Source organism: Tubulanus polymorphus, chromosome 3 (genome assembly GCF_964204645.1).
Source record: "Tubulanus polymorphus chromosome 3, tnTubPoly1.2, whole genome shotgun sequence".
Taxonomy (NCBI): Eukaryota; Metazoa; Nemertea; class Palaeonemertea; order Tubulaniformes; family Tubulanidae; genus Tubulanus; species Tubulanus polymorphus.
Genome location: NC_134027.1, coordinates 9,120,520 through 9,138,656, shown reverse-complemented (window position 1 = coordinate 9,138,656; position 18,137 = coordinate 9,120,520). Strand labels below are relative to the sequence as shown.

The 18,137-nt window shown below is 38.7% G+C and overlaps 3 protein-coding genes across 4 annotated transcripts; 2 read left to right on the top strand and 1 right to left on the bottom strand.

The window, feature by feature from the left end:
* Positions 1-1,502: 1,502 nt before the first annotated feature.
* On the bottom strand, positions 1,503-9,134 carry LOC141901814 (uncharacterized). Of its 2 annotated transcripts, XM_074789303.1 has the most exons (8): positions 9,080-9,134; positions 8,376-8,470; positions 6,034-7,213; positions 5,309-5,757; positions 4,885-5,051; positions 4,505-4,715; positions 4,259-4,402; positions 1,503-3,945 (listed from the first exon to the last, which is right to left on the bottom strand). In XM_074789303.1, the coding sequence occupies exons 3-8, from the start codon at positions 7,067-7,069 to the stop codon at positions 3,787-3,789; spliced, it is 2,166 nt and encodes a 721-aa protein (XP_074645404.1). In that variant the 5' UTR covers positions 7,070-7,213; positions 8,376-8,470; positions 9,080-9,134; the 3' UTR covers positions 1,503-3,786. The 2 variants fall into 2 exon arrangements, with proteins under 2 accessions (XP_074645404.1, XP_074645403.1); XM_074789302.1 differs by lacking the exon at positions 8,376-8,470 and having other exon boundaries at positions 9,080-9,128.
* Positions 9,135-9,386: 252 nt separating this feature from the next.
* On the top strand, positions 9,387-13,148 carry LOC141901757 (enoyl-CoA delta isomerase 2-like). The gene is made up of 10 exons (XM_074789200.1): positions 9,387-9,451; positions 10,101-10,275; positions 10,628-10,726; positions 10,789-10,974; positions 11,098-11,170; positions 11,502-11,604; positions 11,820-11,940; positions 12,294-12,383; positions 12,688-12,831; positions 12,947-13,148. Exons 1-10 carry the CDS (start codon positions 9,387-9,389, stop codon positions 13,094-13,096), a joined length of 1,206 nt encoding a protein of 401 aa, XP_074645301.1. The 3' UTR covers positions 13,097-13,148.
* A 2,557-nt stretch (positions 13,149-15,705) lies between these two features.
* LOC141902050 (uncharacterized) lies at positions 15,706-17,803 on the top strand. Its single transcript, XM_074789690.1, has 4 exons — positions 15,706-15,838; positions 16,191-16,585; positions 17,012-17,112; positions 17,389-17,803. The coding sequence occupies exons 1-4, from the start codon at positions 15,706-15,708 to the stop codon at positions 17,801-17,803; spliced, it is 1,044 nt and encodes a 347-aa protein (XP_074645791.1).
* The last annotated feature ends 334 nt before the right edge of the window (positions 17,804-18,137 follow it).

Below are 18,137 nucleotides of genomic sequence, written 5' to 3'. Positions count from 1 at the left end.
TGACGATTTATTCAAATTCAAAATAACCTTATTGATCCCTTAATCGTGTATCTATTGTTGCTAATATAAAGCAATATGCATACGCGGTCACACGGAGACGATTTGGCCCGGGCAGAATTGGCACGGATCAGGCCCGAGACAATTGGCCCGTGCCTGATCCGTGCCAATTTGGCCCTCGCCAAATCGTCTCCGTGTGATTGTTCAGGCGTCAATAAAAATCTTCAAGTTAGCTTTCTTGTTTAGTTTATTTTAACCGCGTGCGTCAAGTGTGAACATATATATTTTAGATATATAGTCTAGCGCCAATTGGCAACATATCATGTGTGTAATTGACGCTTGACAAGCATATAGAATGATGTGTTTTATTATCTGTTTCATAAATATTAGATGGAGGTGAGCCGACAATGCGGGAATGTGACATGGTTACGACGTATTTATTGAGTGGAAAAATGAAGCTCACTTGGTACAGATTGTAACCCTCGACTAAGAAAGCGATCGACGTGTGAGCGATGTTCAAGTGTTTCTCCGTTTGTTGGTCAATATCAATCGCACGGCTTTTAGAGCGCATTTCGTACGGTATAGGCTAGGTATCATTCGGGGAGTGGGGAAAATGAGTTTAATACACACTGTATACAAAATTTAAAAGCGAAATCTATTCCTTTAGGAATTACAAATGACGTTTCGGACTATCTCTCTCTCTCTCTCTAGTCGAGACAGGCGTGATAGTCTCAAGAGACCGTCGGATGGTCTCTAGAGGGAGTCCGAAACATTTTTTCGCATTCACCTTTTGATTTTGTATGTATTGGGTTTTTAAACTTACTTTCCCGACTCCTCCGAATGATAAGTATACCGTATAAAGTACTTTTAGAGAGCTACACGCATCAAAACTGACATTTTCGTAGTTTTGAAAATGTCTATGAAGAAATGATATAGTTTGAAACTGATAAAAGAATTAACATTTATATACATGTATACGTGTTCCTTGATATCGTGGTAAAAAGTATTTTTTCTCTTGTTTGATATAAAACTGGATTTCGGGGGATTTACCGCGTGGATTGTTACCCAAGTTTTTTAAAAGTTTCTGACCTTGTGGGATTTTACTGGAGGGAATTCAACCGCGGGGAATATTCCCTCGGAATTATCACCTACATTCGCTATACTATAGTGGGAAAAATGTTCACTTCTCTGGCTAATAAATTTCAACAGTTTATCGAAGCGAACCTATCACGCCGCCTCGACTCCACTTATGGTCACGATTAACCCGTGTGGAGCGGCAACGGAGGATTTCCCCGATGTATTTCAGGGTTTACCAAGAGTAAAAAGAAATTGAGTAGACACCAAAGCTACTTGTCCGACGGATACATCGCTCATCTTTCAAAAAAATCACCAGCGTCAAACAATTTTTCTTCATTTTTGGCTGATTTTTCGTAGTTACGTTGTAAGCCTATTTTGTCAGTAGTACAAAGAAACAACAAACTTACGTTATATTAAGATACCTTTATTCGAACTTATCATTCGCAACATACACTTTATCATGAATTAACGATATAATTCGCACACGTGATAATTTTTCATCATTTCTAGAGTTTAGCCTAAACCTGTCTGATATTCATTATAAGTGTTCATATACATTTATAACACCCACACGATGCATGCACGACGAGGAATTCACGAACCTAAGAAATATACTAGAAATCACTAGTCATACAATATACAGCGTGATGATGACATTCTTTTAAAAATTCTCAACTAAAGGCGCGGGCATTCCCTTTGATTCTCCGCAAAAATGATACATTGTATAACAGAACTATATGAATTACCCATTGAAATGATTGTGGTCGGAAAACTTACTACGAAGAAGACATCCCGACCAAAATCGACAGCGAAGAGCATCGATTACGCCGTTTCTAGTTGGAACTCCGTAACTAGCGCAAGTGCCACTCCCAGAATCCTCAATCGTTCACATAAAACACGAATTTGGGAGCGAGACAAGCGTTGCGTTAGGTCTGCGTGCATTATCCTGCTTACAGTAACTACAGCCATGACAAATATTTAATTGTCGAATTGATGATAATGTATTTTGACGAAAGCGTTACAAAATAAATTAAAATCCATATTTACAAAAAGCTAACACGACAAGACATGAATATCTCAATTCAATAACGTGGCCAAATCGGCGCAACATTTACGGTCCCAGTGCTCCGAGTAAGCGTCGACAATAGTTAGATAAGGAACTATGGGTCCAAAGACACCACGCCCACTTGGGAAGTGCTTTGAAACGCTCAACTACCAGAAAATTTCAGTTCTCAATGTCCCGTGGTGAGCATATACATGAACCAATGACCTTAAAAACTTACCAAAAATATGGATTATAAAAAAAAATGGATGATACCATTTCCATGTGGGGTGACATTTCCAATGAAATTGCTACCAATTATCAAATATCAAGACTAAGTTAAATGGTCACAATTCGGCCATATTGATTCTGACCGGGCCAATTTTTGGGCTGCAAGTGCGTCTAATGGTAGACACATGTACAAACCAAATATCAAGACAATCAATTGAAGCATCTTCAAAACTTCCAAAAATAACTTGATTCCATCAACAGACAGACAAACATACGGATGAAAAGTGAACGCTAGGACTAAGTCCAAGTGGGCTAAATAGTCAACAAACTGATATTCATGGACATTATTTCATTTACAAAACTACAGTTACTTATTAATATTTTCAACCACATCAATCAGAAACATGATTTACTTAATAATACAAAGCCAAGGGGGATATTTTTCTTCCTTTAATTTTGCTATAATATAGTATTTGATTGATATCATTTATCACAAGTGTCGTATTTGTCAGATGAGAACCGTTTTTTTTACAAAAATATACCTTCATTTATCGTACAGTAACATGCATACATGATTATGGCTATTCGATCATTTTATTAAAAAGATCACTATTTCTTATCGCTAAAATTCAACATCATCGCACATTTCAGAGGGTTCCTCAACTAACGATCCGATTACCGTATTATTTCTATTTCTAAAATTCTTCTATTCGGACATGTTACATCAAATACAAGATTTTCTTTTTCTTCGATTTCCATATGAGCAATTTCTTCTAGAAGTTAATGAAATACACATGATCGAAAAAACCTCGCTATACTAGAGGAAAATGAGACAACAAAATCATTATTTCTTGTATTCCCACCATTGAAAGATACATTTTGTGCGAATTAAGATTTTTTCTTCAGCATTATACATGTATAGTACATCAATGACGATGCGTAAAGATAACCGGATTACCGGGAATATCATGCTCGTGTAACTGAAAAAATCTTTTACAATACCCAACAAACAAAGCACTTCAAGAGCATGTAAAGTGCAATTGTTTTCCTAGCACAAAAATGCGCATGACTACTACATGATTAAGACGTGCGATTGCATACATACGAGACATTCGATTAAACAAAATAAGTAAACCATGCCTAAATATCTTCTTAAATCAGTACAACTCGTGTTTTCAGCGAATAAAGAGGGGTAACCGATTATTCGTGCCTAGAAACGAGTGTAATTGCTTGAATGCCTTCATAAGTGCTTGGCAAGATTCACTGTATAAAACTGTTCATCATAATCGGGCAATGTACAAACATTCAAATAAAAACAGTCCTAAGAATGATCGGACTCGAGGGCGAGTCGGTTTCGAATGATTCTCGCGGCGTATTTTCCGAATATTCGCTCGTATAAAATCGTTTATCACCTAGAAGTCTAGAATAGATATAGCACATCAAAGAAAATGTTGCTCCTCTTCGACGTAGATTTTTGCTGCAGTGTAGAATTCGGACGTCAACCAACAATCTTTCAACATATTGCACTCAGAATCATTCGTATAATCCAGTTTGGCCTTGATATGGCTACGTATCATCAGTTTGGTCGCTTCCAATGCCTAAAAAAAAACCAAAGCAAGAGTGAAAATTTGCACCCGACATTCAATGCTATGCAGTATATCTAGTGCTGCCAACCTCTGAAGTGCCATCAGTAACAAATTGAATTTTTTTTCAGTACACTTTATTGAAATATGAAAGAAAATGTTCAAATTAATCAGTAATCAAAAGTAAGACCCTCAGTAACTGTAACTCAGTTTCTGTATGCATCAAACAAATCAAATCCGTATTTCTTAAAAGAGTAACAAATACCAAAAATCAGGAACTGTTGGCAGCTCTAACTCGAGCACGATATTGGGGTTAAGTAATACTTACTCGCGCAGACTGACTTGCCATCTGTTGAACCCTTGGCACAACTTCTTGCATCATGGTTGTTGGCCAAAACACCTGTGATACCAAACTGCTTTGATACGCTTCCATCGCCGTCAGTTTTCGACCCCCAAACAACATTTCATTAGCCTTACAAATGGAAATAACAGATAGAGTCAAGTCAAACGAGATTTTAAAAGCCATTTGGTAATAGGCAAAAGTGCATATTTTCATGAACCCGACAAAACTGACCATAGCCATTCCAATTGTTGATGGTAAAGTGAATGACGAACAGCCTTCAGGAGTTTGAGCAATTCGAGCGTACGGCAAATAGAACGATGCCTTGTCACTGGCATACACGACATCGCATAATGGCAAGATAGTAGCACCGAGACCAATAGCCGGCCCATTCACCGCGGCGACAACCGGCTTAGGAAACGCTATCAGTGTTTGTATAAAATCCCTAAAAGATCGAAACAGCAAAAATTTTCAACAATATCTAGACTACGATCCTCAAGATCTTGTTTGTGTTGCAACCTTAAGTAGACGGTACATATCCACTCCTATGTCCATAATATTCTCAATACTTTGAGCCATATTTCAATTCGGTGGACTGTGGTAAATATAGTTACCGAAGAGTTGCTGCCATTTTTTCAGCGGCTTTTTTGCGATTTTCCGAATTAATGAGATACGCCAAATCGATTCCGGAGCAGAACAGACTACCAGTACCGCTTAACATCACCAGCGAGCTTTCATCGTACTTAGCATTGTTAAATGCCGAGATAAGTTCTTGGAAAACCTGGAACGAACAGCTTGAAATGGTACACAATTGACGACTTCTATTCTCCTTTAGAAGAAAGCAACTCATAACATGCAGCACAAGAACTAAGACATTAACCAAAAGGACAATATTTCTGAAGATGCGTATCAAGTTTTCCTTGACGAATTAAAATGAAAAAGAATAAGTTTTCATATGTGGGCAATTGGCAAAACGCATGATCGACATTCAAATCTTGATCAACAACGACAGAGGGACATGGACTTTAATTTGGTTACCTGAGGATTCAACGAATTGCCGAGCTTTGTGTTCGTAAACAGCCAAATTTGGGTGTAGCTGTCAAACTTTTTCACAACGATTTCCTTGTATTTAAATGCACTTTCACTCTGCCGAACGCTCAATCGACGCTGGATGATCTCTTCATCCTCCTCTTTGCTGTTGCGTCGCCGCACCAAACGATTCGCTTGCAATTTCGCCGGCAAGTTCATTACGAGCGAACGATATGATTCCGTCGTCGGACTGCTCGGGAATATTGGCGCAACAGGAAGTGTGCATGTCGGCAGATCGGAATAGTAGGCAGCAGTGGCGTCGTTGTCGAGGACGAGTATCTGGGGTTGATGGACAATTGTAGCCGGGGTCGTAGCTGGTGTCTTAAACGCGCTGAACTCAGTAGGAGTCGGGATATGCATCATTGAAGGACCAGTTTTCGCGTGTGTCGTACGAGGTACTACAAAATCACAAAAATCCAGAACATTTTCTATAATAAAGCACTCACTACAAATACCAGTGACCCATGTCACCAGGCAGGTCAGTTTGGTATTGTAATCACCAAATAAGCTGGCTGTGCCTGCAAACCCAGTAAGTTTAAAACTTTTGAAGTTACAATTCTTTTTACTATCTACTTACTCTTAATTTCAAGGCTAAGTAGTCATTCTCAGACATATTCTATACAATTTCTGCATCTACAACTTCAAAAGTACTGTGAAGTTTTAAACAACATTACCTGGTTTGACAACCTCTGTTTTTGGCATGCCTAGTTTTAGCGCAGTCGTTCTATCATGATTGGACTGCTGAAATGCTGCACTGCTTGGGGACTTCTTCTTTTTCGATTTTGCATCCTGAGCAACATCCTTCTTCCGAGCAGTACTCTTAGGTGGCGATGACTTTTGTTTCTGTGCCTGACCAGTGAGCTGCTTTTTTGCCGACGACCCGACAGTGGCTGCAGGTTTCTTCTTGCGAGCTGTGGCCATTGCTGGCTTCGACTTTTTCGCGGCTAGAGCTGCAGCGGCATTTGCCTCACGCTTCCGTTTGCGAGTGCGCTCTTTCAGTTCCGCCTCTTTCGTTACGAGCTCGGTTAACGCTTTCAAACTGACGCATCCCGATTTCGTGCTACTCGCCAGTTTGTTTATCTGTTTCAGGGCATCTGCATTACCCTTTTCATCGGCAACAAGTCTCGTTAACTCGCGCAGAGCAGCCGGATTCAACTTATAGCGTGCTCGATTGTCTTTCAAAGCCCGCTTCTGTGCAAATGATTTAGCACTAGGTTTATTGCCACTAATACTACTCGCGTTATTATCACTGATTTTTTTGTGATCACCTACATCTTCAGCCTCTGAAGAGGTTTCCTCAATGGAGATGAAGCTACCATCTACACTATCCAAATTATTATTACTATTATTTAAAGACTGTAGATCATCAACACTAGCCGAGGTGACTTGTTCTACATCTGTCGTAACCTCTTCTTTAACATGAGACTCTAGATTTGTATTGACTACAACATTATTTTTCACAGTGTCTTTTTTAACTTTTGCTATTGCTTTCTTCGTTTTCTCCGGTAAAAGTCCTGCTAGTTTATTCATCGGCACTCGTTTCGCAATCGAATTAATAATGTTTGTGCCTTTAGCTTTTGTTGTCGGTATGATTTTGCGTTTTTTAGGAATGGAGCTTTTCGTAACCATGCCAGCTTTCAGTGCTTTTACTTTTAACTGTTTAGCCTTTGTTTGGCCGGCAGTTTTCGTAATCGACAAGGCTTTCGCCATTTTGAACTTTTTCAGCACGTTTCCACAGTTCAACAAGGAAGCTCCCGGCTCCCAAGAGTTAAACTTTTTCTCATAGCCTTTCCACTTAATCAAATATTCCAATTTACCAAGTTTGCCAATACGCTTTTGGAGCACGTCGTCAATCTAAAGAAAGTGATTACATTAAAAACACATAGATGAAATATATATATATATATTTTATGTTCAGACATGCACTGCCATACCAAACAAATGCCTAAAAAGTTAGCCAATGAAATGTTAAGAAACCACGCAGCCCATTTCAATGATAAATGATATGATGATAATGCAAAGGTGAAATTTATTAATGTTAGCCCATTCACATATGTTCACAGGTCTACTAGAATAATTCCGAAAGGCAGATAGGATCTGACACCAATATGACCTGCCCAGATATTCATGGTGTCACATTTTCAATTATATCTTGCAGATATGACATAATTTTTGAGACCCAAAAAACAAGATCTAAGCCTATTATCTGCTGAACTAGGTCTATATAAATGTTGTACAAGTCACATTCATTTACTTGTTGGAAAATCAATCCAGTTTTTCACAAGAAAATTAAGAATAGATTAAATCATTTTCATTGGTCCAAACAGTGGCATTACCGAAGATTTATACTACAGTTTTTGATAGAAAATTAAATGGCATCTCATTGAATGAAAGTGTAGTGTACAACATGAAACACAACTCCTTATCTTAATGACCCTATCCTTAAGCTTTTTATAATATTGTATAATCATGCAGTGTTTGTGACATTGTCCAATCATGAAACTTTACCACAGCTTAGTCACTGACAAGACAACTCATATAGGCCCTACCAATTTAGTCAGTGGTATGGTATATTATACGGGGGGTACTGTTAATATCAAATAATGGAGGCATCTAATTAACTTTTTCATGACACCAAGGTTGGGTCTCTCATTAATGAACTATTCCTCTAATTATTGCACAAATGGACATATGTGACATCAGCTTTGTAAGTACGGTAGGAATCAGATTAATAATGAACATGCATGCAGTGCGTGATAAAGGATAATGCTAAATCATGTGGTTGTGGAAATGCTTATCATTTCTATCTAGGTTTAAGGTTATTGTGTACACTGAGTTATAGGTGTAGTCTGGGCGTGGCATGTAATTTTCAACGATAAGTTCCTTTTTTTTCTTTTATTAGTAATAAGAGACGAACTCAATAAAACCTTTCGCAAAATGCTTAGCTTAGAAACGGAGAAAATACTGAACAGAGGCGACAACTCGGAAAACTTTGTAAGAAAATTGTGCTATTTACCAGAAACAAAGTTTAAATGAGCTCTTCTACGTATTTCTAATGTTCGTCCATCATATTCTTGAATAATTCATTCGTGTGGTTTGATAGGAAACAGCCTGGAAAATGTTAAGAACAGCGAACATCGGCTGTGTAATGCTTCAAGCGAAAAGGTAGTTAGGCTAATGCACAAAGATGGAAAAATAATGTAAACAGCAGAAAGCACATGCAGTTGGCAAATGATAAAGCGTGAATAAATTAAAAAGAAAAACTCTGTTCATTAGTTAAATGCTGAAAATAATGAGGTACAAAAATATATTCAATGAAGAAGGCCAACGGCAACAGGCCCTTTCAAATACAGAGGATAATAATATAGTGAGTAGGAATTCACTAAAATAAAAGTAAATAAATTGACAAGTCGCTATGAGTGGATGGATGTGAAATGAATGTCATTTTCTGCGAAAACATTATTTGATGGAGACAGCTAAAAAAAATCAACAGAGCGGATCTAATCTAATCAATCTCATGATTTATTATTAATGACTGATAAAAAAGTTTTATCTCAAAAAGAGCCAAATCAAAATGCACACGGCGAGCGATTATTTAGTAGAATTAGACGTATATAGCTATACCAACACCAATGATAAAAGCTGGGCAATTTGATATGGAATAGAATAAAAACACCAGCAGTCAACGACGAAGCGAAAATGCGCGTGTGCTACGCGTACCTCGTAAATAGTTTCAGCAGCAGCCCTACTCGGATCATCCTCCATTGTATAGAGATTTTCACGAAAATGACGTCACGGGATTATATAGTCCGGGGCGCATTCCGTAAAAGGATTCCGCTTTTTGAGCCATTATTTTCCTAAAATTGTTTTACATCAATTAATTATCTTATCTTTGCGTTTAAATAAAATCATATGTAAATTCTGCTGCTATCATTTGTTATTTCTACACTCGCAAACGGTGTAAGATTTTTGAATCGAAATTCAATCTCACACTCGCTTCCCTGTGTATACTCTACCAGCTGTCAAGATGGCAGCTTCCGCCGGTTTACTTTCGGGAGGTGTAATCCTGCGACATGTATCGCATCTGAACGGGTAATAACGCTCGTTTTATTTGTTGTCAGTCGATGCGGGACACAGCCCTCGATAGGTTTATTTGTTTGAAGTCAGAAATTGACTTGATATCTCCATCATATCCAGACCCTGATCGGTAGAAATATAACCGAGTAGTCAAATTCAATGCAATTTTATTGACAGCTATATGTTTTACAAGCAACCACAGAGCCCAGAGGTTGGTGAGGAACGTCATACTGGATGATTTAAGTTACATTTCATACTGTAACTAAAATCATGCAGTATTGGACGATCTAAGCTACTCTAACCTTACAGTGTTAAGATCGTCAGCACAGTCCATCACTTAATTTCACTGTATTCACCCGGCCTTTCCCTGTTGAGTGTTGGTGTATTAGCAACAGTACACCAGTACAAGTCTATTTAAACTTTAAAGGACGTCAGGTGTCCTAGCTATTGGTAGTACATACCTGGTATGTTTCTAACCTTAAAAGCTTTTGGGGCATTTGGCCCAACGATCCCTAGTCCATCATGGCATTATGATATGTTGCGAGTATGCAAACATTACATGCAAAATGTAGTAGATTTGCGTTGAGTAGACCTAACTAAAAACTGAAGCAGAATTTTTTAAGGTCGTTTCTTAACCACTTGTGTTTTTTGGTATTCATTTTAGGATAAGTAGGCGTGCTGTTCCACAGTTGGCAGGGTTGGCTAGACGTAGTTTCTGCTCAAGTTATGTGCTTCGTGGTATTAATGAAGATTTCCAAGCTGCCAAAGATCGCCTGAACACGCTTCAAGAAGATCCCGGAAATGACGTTAAACTGCAGATCTATTCACTTTTCAAACAGGTTGGCCAAATTACCACACTCACAATTTCTAACCTACTGGCACCCTAACCGGGCTCAATCTTGACAGTATCCTGAGATTTTTTGTTGAGATACTAAATATTGAAATGAAATTATCCTGAAGGATACAAAAATTTTCTGATTTCACCATAAAGAGGATCATATTGATTCAATTCTTTACTGTATTTTCGTGAAAAGAAATTTAAAGGCAAATAGGGATACTAAAGTTTTACATGGGATACCGACACTGGAGGAGCTTGTATCCTGAGAAGATACTCTCTAGAACTGTATGAATCGAGCCTTGCCTTAGAGATTATTGTAATGGTGTAATATTACATGCAGTCTTTTTGTACAGGCCACCGAAGGCAAAAATACGAAGAAGAAGCCAGGCATGATGGATTTTGTGGGAAAAGTAAAATGGGAAGCCTGGAATAACTTGGGTGACATGTCCAAGGTAAGATATTCTACTTAAGTCAGTTATGTCCCTTGATTTCCATTAATTAATTCTTATTCCAGGACGATGCAATGGCAGCTTATATCAAACTCGTGAATGATTTGGCCGGATCTGAAGAACCAGCTGCTGCTACAACCACTAAAAGCGGAGATTCTTCAAAGTATCAAGACATCGAAGTCACAGCTGAAAACAATCAATTTCGTATTACTCTAAACCGGCCAGCAAAAAAGAATGCAATAACCACTCAAGTAAGAGTTACCTATTCATGTATTTAGTGCTTGTATGCAAAGGACTTTCTGAGGAATAACCCGAAAGGTTACTGGGTGAATTCTTTACGCAATTCGCTTTACTAGTCTAGTTTATTTACACAGATGTATGATCAATGGACTCAGGCATTACAGGATGCAGCTAATGACACTAAAACAGCCATTACAGTTATAACAGGTGACCATTTTTTGTTCCAAAAAAAGTCATTCAGTACTGAATTGGTAAGCGTCTTCTTGCTTCTTTATGGTTTGTTGAATTGCATTGAAATTTGAGTTAAACAGCTTTTTGGATCAGTTGATTTTCATGCAGTCAGCGGCCATCTTAGTTTCATCCGATCTTGTTCATGTCTGAAGAATGTGAGGAAAGTAGGTTTCAACCTATAGGCTTCATATTGACAATGATTGTTGGCATTCTCATAGGACACATCTCGTAGGAATTGGGATAACCCAGTGTACTGTTCTAACCACCAGTGAGAGTTAGATATCGAAATATTTTGTAATCATTTTAGGTAAAGGCGATTTCTATTGTAGCGGTAATGATTTAGAAAACTTTGCCAATATCACACCAGATAATGTAAAAGCTAAGGCAGAAGAGGGCGCAGAAATATTAGAGTATGTGTATTCAGCTTTCGTTTTTCCCAAGATATCAACATCCATGCAGTGAAAGAAATGATTGTGTACTGTAATTGCAAACTTTACTTCACTTAACAAAAGTGTCCTTTTGAATATATTCGCACATGGTGCCTCGTTGAATTTGCAACAGAATGAAACAAAGGGGTCAGATGGAATATTCCTTACTGGTAACTTATTATTTCTCTTATTTTTAGGAGATTCGTCGCTTCAATGATAGATCACCCTAAACCATTAATCGCAAAAATCAACGGTCCAGCAGTTGGAATCAGTGTTACCGTGCTCGGCTTATTCGATGCAGTATACGCTACTGATAAGGTCTACCCATCATCTTAACAGTGGAACCTCGTCGCAATGAGCTTCAGGGAACCAAAAAATTTGTTTGTTGTAACTGATAGTTCGTTATATCCAGTGTGAAAATAATTGATATTGCCATATCTGGGACAAAATTCTAGGTTTTTTATATCTGAAAAATTGTTGCATCCGAGGTTGTTAAACAGGGGTTCCACTGTAGAAATATTTACTTCGACTGTATTGAAACCTAAAAAGCGTCATATTGGCTCTGCTGGTTGGAAATGAATACTATTTCTATGCACATTGTACTGTGTTGAATTTATCAAAAGCTGGACAAACATCGAAATGAGTAACTCATGTCTTCATTATATTTGTAGGCTACATTTCATACGCCATTCAGTGCACTGGGACAATCGCCAGAAGGATGTTCGTCTTATGTTTTCCCAAAACTCATGGGTATCGCCAAGGTTAGTAGTTAAAAAACAACATATCCTGTATTAGTAGTGTTGTAAGCCGTCTTCCATATTATCATTATATCTTGATATTACGAAAGCCAGGCAAGTGTTGCTTCGACAAATAAAGATTAGATTTCAAATATCGATAAAAAATCGGCCCAGGAAAAAGTACAAACTCCGTATCAACAACACTCATTTGATGAAGAAATAAACATCTTTAAAAATGCTGCATTTATAGAAATGTACCTTACCGAAATCGTCGGTCCATCAGAAACAGAATAAGTAGAATTGACTGTATGGATGATCGTTTTTTTAGGCCAGTGAACTTTTGCTGTTCAACCAAATGATTACAGCTAAGGAAGCTTGTGATCTTGGATTAGTGACCGAAGTCTTCCCTCATGATTCATTCGACAGAGAAGTGGAAGCCAAACTAGCAGAGCGTGCAGGATTCCCGAAGCAGGTAAGTCTATGCGATTACGCCCTAAGTAGTCATTGACGTGACATACCAGGTACGATATTGATCTTCGTTTAAATGCACTCGGTACCAACAAAGACTATGATATTGTACATTTCAGAGTATGAAATATTCAAAGATTTTGATTCGCGATGCCGACCGAGATATTCTACACCGCGTTAACAAGGCTGAATGCGTGAGACTCACAGAACGATGGCAATCAGAGGAATGTTTCAAAGCCGTAATGGGCTTCTTACAACGAAAGAAATAGTATTAAGATAAATCAATTCAATGACTACTTTCTGAGATTGGTTGTTTTCATTTCAAATAAAATGAAGTTTAAGAAATATACGAATACAAACTTTTTATTGTTGGGTGTTATTGAAATCATTGTGATGGCCGAGAGTATCTGGCTTTAGATCGTTAAAGAAGGATTAGTAACAACTGAACAAAAAGAGCTTGAAAAGTGCTGTGAAAGTAAGAAGGAAACGCATTGTATTGTCGAAGTAACTAAATTGCCTGGTCTTCCTTCCCTATGGCTCCTGAAGATATTTTGAGTGGAAAGTGGCGAGTTTTGTTCATTTCAGCCCCCTACCAAATATGAAGATTACTGGCTAGCTCATTGGATAACACTTGGTATTATTTTCTATCCGAGGAGTATTATTTTCTATTATAGAAAAATGATAAACGTTGAAACGTAGTTACGTAAGATTAGGGATAGCATGTTATAATATTCTAGGGCTACATATCCAACATTTGTCTACATTTCATATGTGCACTCATCGACCATTACGTAGACCTAGGTGTAAATTAATGTAACTCACGGTGACCACGATTCTGGAAAACACGGAACTAATTTCTCTCTGGGAAACAAAAAAATGTCGTTTATTTCGCCTGCGCGTTTTTCCCGCGAAAGGAATTTGGTTGTCTCCGCATGGTTGCGTTCAGAAATTTAGAATCTTCGTTTCATATGGCCAATTTAGAATTCCTATGAAAATACATAAACGGATAGTCGGGATATTTACTTGAGCTACCTTACTACTTAGGGTCTGCCAAGATAATAATTCTCTGGTCTTTCCTACTACCGTTCAACAGAACAGAGGGAAAGTTCTGCTCTTACACGGGGAATTCGGAAGGGGGTGGATTGTGGTCACATGGTATTTAGTTCATCCAAATCGTTGCCATGGAGTAGCCGTAACAACCGAAACTTTGGAAACCCGACACTCCACACAGGTTTAGCAACCAGTAGATGACTCGCGTGGCAAGAGGTGATCAAACAGCATGTAATTAAGGGAATTAGACAATTAATCGCATCCCTTCTTGGGGAGGACATTTTTCACAATGGCTAACAGGTAAATTAATTGACGAAATGCCTGGCTTGAGCTACGGAATTAAACTTGCATCATATTAGACTAAAAATTGATACCTTGTTTCTCCGTCTATTGAGCTTTTAAGTTGACCAGGCCGCCTACCCTGTACCTAATATTACTTTTTTTTAAAAATCAGAATCAGGTTAACCATAACAGCCCGGAAGCAGAAATGAACTGATAACACATTTTATTACAGTTGTTCCGGCCGATTAGGAGAAATGAGGTATCATTTTTAAACCTTAATATGGAATATCTTTTATTGCATGGGTAAATCTAGGAGTTCCAACCCATGCCGTGGGACATTGGAAAATATTAAGTAATCGAATTTTATCATTCCGAGAAGACGAAAACAGATCGAACGTAACCATGAACTAAAAAACGAAGTTCGTTTTAGAGTCCACGGTCTAACTTACAGATAATGACAACATTGCAAAGCCCATACTTTGAAAAATTCTTGTTAAACCTATCATTTACTAGGTACCGGTAGGTAAAACCTTCGTATGATGTTATTTTTTAATTTCATTTCTCAATGAAATAGCGTCGAGCGTTCTTCTGCCAGAAAAACCAGCGAACAAAAACTGGAGTCTGGTGGTTGTACGAGAAGAAAAAAATCCCGAACAAACGAGACTCAAACCCAAAGCCACGTTAAATTAGTAAGCGAACAATTTTACATCTGGGGCCAGTTGGGGCAAAACGTTGGTTAAAGATAACCGGTGGATAAATACCATAGTAACAATGAACTTTTAATTGTCACGAATATCATGTTAACTATCCACTGGTTAACTCTACTCAGCTTTTGAGCAACTGGCCCCTGAAATTTTCATATTTTTACTCCGTTACCTTGTTTGCCCAGTTACACAGCTTGATGATAAACGTTGATTTATGATTTCTGCAACGAATCAGATCCATCGAAATCCCGATCACTTATTTTAACAGTAAACGAATAAACATTCATATTTTGTGCCGTCATGAGATCGTTTTTTTTTTTCATTTTCAACCACACGACAGAAATCATTTGATGGTGGAAACTCGAGTAACGCTTCGCTGAGGTTAGTTACGTGTGCCCGTTATTTGATGAAAATATAGGGGTAGAACATATAGCCTCACTCAGACGTGGAGACCGGAGTTCAAAACTCCACATACAGAGTTTAAAGATTTAAATTAAATTTTATCTATCAAGAATAGAATTCATAACGGAGTCTATTTTTTGGTTGGGCCATCTAAAAACCTACCAAAACCTTGAATAACACTGAATGCCTGATTAAAAGATAAAACTAAGATTAAACCGTTTACGTAAAAGTTATCCCGGCCAATCACTACATACAAACTCGTACAAGAACTGAAACATCCTTCGTATAGAATTGATAGCTTTTATGCCAATCTTAATGAAGTTATCCAACTTTTTCACAGCTCATCGGCTTCGCTATCTCAGCGGCGATCAAAAATTCAATCTAAATCGCGCTTGTTCGACTACGAAAAGAAACAACCGCTGAGTCGCCGAGTGCAAAACATGATCGAAGATATCTACAGGACCAACGGCGCCAGACGAAGCCAAGGCTCGTATGTTCACCTCAGTTCTCACGAGATAGCGCTTCGAATGATCGACGGCGGAACCGACAGCCAAAAATGCAGACACAAGCAAGGTAGATATATCTGAAGTTGAAACCTCCAATTCTTGGAAGAATAATACATAGTAAACCTCGCCTAACTCGGACAAACTGGGACCAGCAAAATCGGTCCACGTTAAGCGAAGTCTGAGTTGAATATAGGAAAGATAAATTGGAAAATTTCAAAAGTGATTTCGTTTTTATCCGAGTTAATCGAAAGTCCGAGTTGGGCATGTCCTAGTTACACTGATTCTTCGGGGGTTGGCCTAGTATCACTGTACAAAATTATTGGAGAGCATTACACTGTACGCAGCCTGTGTAATTCGCGCACACCCCAACATGTAATTCTCATTTGATGGTGATATCTCGATAATGGTATCTTTTGTAGCTGAGATTACATCCGTGACCAGTTTGAGGCAAAACCCTTCGAATTCTGGAGTTTGGCGGTGTGGATCTGGTCCGACGTATCGCAGCAAACGCAACGTAGCTACTTCTTCGTCAAGACTTCCCTCAATTACTAAATTTCGACCGGAAAGTACTGGCTGTCGCTACGGTGGTGGTTCATCGTCGTCTGTCGTCATAGATACCTGGGATTCGGTATCCCAGGGTGGTAGTTGCTCGTCCTTGTCGGGGGACGAGCGCGAGAAAGATATTGGGGCATTACAAGGAAGTCAGGCGAATCTATTTCGTCGACCACTGGCCGTGCAAAATCCACGATCTGACGCGAAAAGATATGTTCAAACCAAGAAGAAAATACGCACTAAAAAGAAAAAGCATAAGGAGGTCTGTATCATTTTTTCTTCGGCCGAGTATATTGCTATAGTGTATATAGCTCCAGTTTTCAAATGCCTCGTGCATTACCTCGTGCACCTTACTGGGAAGTGGTGTATCCTTAAGCCGCGATCACACGAGCATTTTTGGCCGGAGCCAAATTTGGCCATGGCCAAAAACGTCGGAACAGACCCGAGCCAAATTTTAACACGTGTCAAATCACTGCGTGTGAATTGCAACTGGTTCCGGAAGTGTCTCACTTCTCTTTGGTTTCATATCGCAGTTTACGTGAAGGATTCTCCAATTAGACACGGGCCAAATTTGAACCGGGTCTGATCCGTGCCAATTTGGCCCGAATGGTCGCCGCATGATCGCTGCTTTAGGCGAGGAATTGATAATCGCCACCTTCATTAGTTCCACGGCGGTTTTTATGATTAGGTCACGCGCGATGTCCGAGAAGCTCCGGAACTCCATCACTCAGGACTGACCATGGATGCTCTGAATGAACTACATAGTATCCTCGACGATCCAGAATACAGGTTGGGTGAAAAATTTACTCGTGCCTTTTTAAAATTACTTTTTTCAATAAATACGGGAGGGCGAAGGGAAAAATTACCAATAACAACTTTTTATATTAGGCATTTTAGAATGGAAAAAAATGAAATATTATTATTTGTTTTTACTATTTGAGTGTTATTCACATAACCTCGGGACTGTAGAGAAAAATAAGAAAGGGGTAAAGATTGTGATGAATTTGATTCAAATGATGGGAGAATTCAATAAAGTTGAAAGTACTTATTTTTCTTTTATTCTAGACACGAAGACATGATTATTTTACCGGTTGTTTGCGGGCCCGTGTGCTCGTTCAATCAGAAAGCCAGAAAACGTTTACTGGCACTGGAATTACTGTTGAAACAGTTGCCGAATCTTAAATCGCAAATCACCACCGGCAAGGACCCGTTGTGCGCCGTCGGTGGACAATATCTGAGCCTGTCGGCGAGGAACATCGAGACTTTAGTCGATATGATGAAATCGGGAAATGATTGCTCGGACTTGATGCGATCGACGGAGGCCATGCCAATACGCACCAACAAGCTGCTAGGCGCTGCTAATAACGAAAGTGCCGGGCAAATTCCCAAATTTCTGAAGGGAAATAAATCACTGGGTTTACGGCCCGGGCAACGGTCTCCCCTAGCTACGAATATGAATGGAATGCCAAATGCAGATTAACTATTTTTGTCAGAGCTCTTACGCCTTGTGGTTCAACAATTGTTAGAATCTTTAGTCTTTAGCTTTCAATTTCACCTTAAAAATTCCAAGTAGAGTAAACACGCGAACACTTGGGACCGTAATTTTTGTCCGACTTCGCATTCGGAGACGAATTTGGCAGATTTTGCCGGGTACTTCCAGTAGTTAAAACTGAGTAAATGTGCACAATTTCCAAACCGATTTCTTAAATTGTACATGTATATCGTTTTAAAATGAATCTTGTGAAAATATGAAAAGAAAACAGTTTTTCCCCGGAATCATAGATGGTTAGCGATCGTATATGATAAAATACCAG